Raw genomic sequence first — 3308 nt, 5'->3', positions numbered from 1 at the left:
TGTGTGTGTGTGTGTGTGTGTGTGTGTGTGTGTGTGTGTGTGTGTGAACTCTCAAAATAATGGAGTCAATTTAATACAAGATGGCCGCCACTCAAAACCCACCTTGGCAAAAGACATTGGACCACAGTTTGGAGACATCCAAATTCAAGATGGCTGCCGCAACATAGAAGACACAAAATTAAGCCAATTTTAAAGATACTGAGCTCAAATCTGATGCAGCAATAGCTAAGAGTCATCCCTAACATACATATTGACATTAAAACCACCCTGTTTGTTAGCAAAATATCCCATAATCTCCAGGACAAATCTGAATGAAACTCAAACTAATCATTGGATGAATGACTGCAACTCACTAACTTTTAGAGTCAACTCAATTCAAGATGGCCGACTCAGCCAACAAAAACATGGTTAAAACTCTGTTGGTTTAAACGACATAGGGCTGTGGCGTGGTAGTAGTTAAGAGGYAACAACAATTGAGTGCTACCATACAATACTGGAAAATTTCTGTGATGTCGCAATTAAAGATATTTGTCAGGTTTGATCAAAATGTATAACTCGATTCTCCACATAGAGTGAACTCAGTTTAAATCTTGGGCATGTCAGGCTGTGAGCGACATGCATTCCTTCAAACAATGCTGTTTGAAGGAAATTTGATCTAAATTGTCACCACTCCCTTTCCTTCTTCCTTATGAGTTTCGTAAACTGTGCTGAGCCTTTCTCTGAATACTACATCGCAGAAAAACTACAAAACAATTGAAATCAAAACTGAGTGTCATGCGCCGCATAAAAAGAGGAATGCAGGTCATTTGGGAAGAATAAAACCTTAACTGGGTCTTTCAGCTGTAATCAGTGAGTTCAACTGAACTAACCCCGGCCACAGCTGGACAGCTTGGCAGCCTCACTGACATATATCTGAATGAACGAACAGCTCTAATCATGAATCTTGACTTCGCGTGTGTGCGTGTACACATGTGAGTGTGTTGTAGCGTGTGTGTGTGTGGCTGGGGTGAAGTCTCCCAGATGGCAACCCAGAGGATTTTCCCTGATAGTTCCCTCTTCAGGAATTAAGTCCRCTGGGTTTAACCGCATCAACGGCTTTCCATGTAACAACCGAAATCAAATCACTTCTATCACTTCAAGCAAATCCACCCCTGCAGAGGAACAGGGGGTAGGGAAAACAAAGGTAATGCCCTCAAACTTCTGGACAAAAATGATAAAAAAGTGCTGTTTTAGAAAAGTCTCAAAACCATTCCCTCCTACTGAGGTGTGTGGTTTTAACCTCTCCTTCACAGCACAGAAGCCTGATAAATTAGGTCTCAAACACATTGCATATGTAGATCAGGGAAGGGCTTCAGCTGACAAAATGACACCATTCAAGTGACAAGATCCTCGCTGCCTTTTAATATTGATGCGCTTCATCAATACTTCATCAGCAAACCAACTTGAACTTGACAGCTTTGATGAATCGCTTTCTTGTGATTGTGGAACGCCTTAAAAAAAACTYGAGACCTCCTGGAGGATTTTGTTCAAACTCTCCCCCTTAGCGCGCGTCTACAAATCAACTTGTATCTTTTTAATGACCACAGCCGTCTGTCTCCAGGAATGACAGTTCGGCCCTCTGGGAAGAGGAGAAGAGGAGGAGGAGGGGGTGGAGGATGGGGGAGAGGTCAGCTCTCAATTACTGCATTCAAATCCACACCAAACTGTCCGAGATCATTGGTGTAACATATGTGAGCAGTGACGGGTGCTGACACCCTGTCCTGAAAGGGGTTCTCACTGTCAGCTCAAGTTATTTCTGTACCTTCTCTCTTTTAATTTATTATTTTTTTAGACAGATTTTTTTTTAAAACCAGTGTTCACCCTGGAGTGAATGGGAAAGTAGCCTGGAGCAGTTTTCAAGGGATCTGGGTTACATTTTTTCTGGCGGCRCTGCACAGCTCTTCACTCAAACAGGGAAATGTAGATTCACAGTCCCATTTGCTGAACATGGAAGCGCTGGATGTTCTGCCTGGCACCAGCTCACACCAATCATGCAAATGAAAAAAAAAAAAAAAAAACAACTCTTGGTGCTACTTTTCTAATTAGGACAGAGAGAGAAAACTTACCTTAAGGAGCAGAACAGCTCGTCAGATTGTTGTTTTTGCTGTAAAATGAAGCAGAGTTTCCTTCAGGGGCTGTGCACTTGTTCCCTACAACTGGAGTTAAGGTAATCGGTGAGAATAAACTCACCCAGTTACTTCTCACTCCTCTTCCTTTTGTGGAAATCAGGTGTATTTTCAGGAGTTTTCCCCCACTTTTTCACTGGAATGTCGAAACCGATAAGAAAGTTGATCAAAAAATATGGTGATGCTTCTTGAGAGTGGATCTCAAAAATGTACTTCCAAAAGAAAATGATTAGGTTTCAAATAAGTAAAAATAAAAAAAACGTACAAAACCTCCCAAGTATTTGTTGAGATGTAATTGTGTTGCAAATATTTCAAGTACTTTTTTTCATATAACAAAAAACAAAAAGTCACTCCAAGTGGAGCTCCTCTCCTCCCCAAATGGTCCTTATCGCTTTGTCTCCCTCTTCTCAGGTTGTCAAGGTTTGTTCCCTSAGGTGTGAATCCAACAGGTTCTCAGAATCTCTTGCTTCTTTTCCTCCTCTCGCCCTCTGATGTGGGTTTTCTCATCCAGAAGCCTCAAACAGTTAGTCCACAGCTGTTTGACCGCAGCCCCTTGCTCCTGCCCTTATCTCACACAGGTCACTGCCCACTTCCTTTTCCTGTTATTGTGGTTAGTCTTCTTCCACAGTGCTCCCTGCTACTGCTCCTTTTTCCTGTCCCAGGATAGGAGAGGTGGAGAGAGAGAGAGAGAGAGAGAGAAAGAAAAAAGAGAGACAGAGAGAAATGAAGAGGTATGGGATTTGTGGAAAGACGCGGGGAAAACACAAGAAAGCAGCAGAGAGGAAGAGCGCGTACGCTGGAGTGGCTCAAAGAGGCACAGGAGAGGCAGAGGAGGCAGCCAGCTCACKCTCGTGAAGCAGAGTGGCTGTGTGAGGGAGAGGAGAAGGGAGGGAGGGTGATGGAGAGTAAGGTGAGAGACTACCTCAGCCCCTCTCAGAGAAATGAGGGAAAAAGATGAAGAGTGGAGGGGTGGGGGGRATTTATTATTCATGTGTGAGATAAGGATTAAGTTAAACAGGTTATTGGGGATAATCCTCAGAGATTTCCCCACATGAGGCTAGTAAATATTTCAGCGGGCTGACCTTGTCCCAGTGTGTGTGTGTGTGTGTGTGTGTGTGTGTGTGTGTGTGTGTGTGTGTGTGT

General features: G+C 43.4%; 1 protein-coding gene across 2 annotated transcripts in view; it reads right to left on the bottom strand.

Moving 5' to 3' along the window:
- The window catches only part of cdh5 (cadherin 5), a 41502-nt gene extending 38489 nt beyond the window's left edge, over positions 1-3013 (bottom strand). Inside the window, exons 1-3 of one of the 2 annotated variants that reach the window (XM_014017582.1) lie at positions 2230-3013; positions 2106-2143; positions 103-153 (exon numbers count right to left, since the gene is read on the bottom strand). In XM_014017582.1, coding sequence (XP_013873036.1) covers positions 103-138 — 36 coding nt within the window. In that variant the 5' untranslated portion in view covers positions 139-153; positions 2106-2143; positions 2230-3013. The remainder of the gene's footprint in view (positions 1-102; positions 154-2105; positions 2144-2229) is intronic. The other variant, XM_014017583.1, reaches the window with a different exon arrangement.
- Between the last annotated feature and the right edge of the window lie 295 nt (positions 3014-3308).

This window comes from Austrofundulus limnaeus, unplaced genomic scaffold, assembly GCF_001266775.1.
Source record: "Austrofundulus limnaeus strain Quisiro unplaced genomic scaffold, Austrofundulus_limnaeus-1.0 Scaffold172, whole genome shotgun sequence".
In the NCBI taxonomy this organism is placed as follows: Eukaryota; Metazoa; Chordata; class Actinopteri; order Cyprinodontiformes; family Rivulidae; genus Austrofundulus; species Austrofundulus limnaeus.
This window is presented reverse-complemented; position numbering and strand designations above follow the sequence as displayed.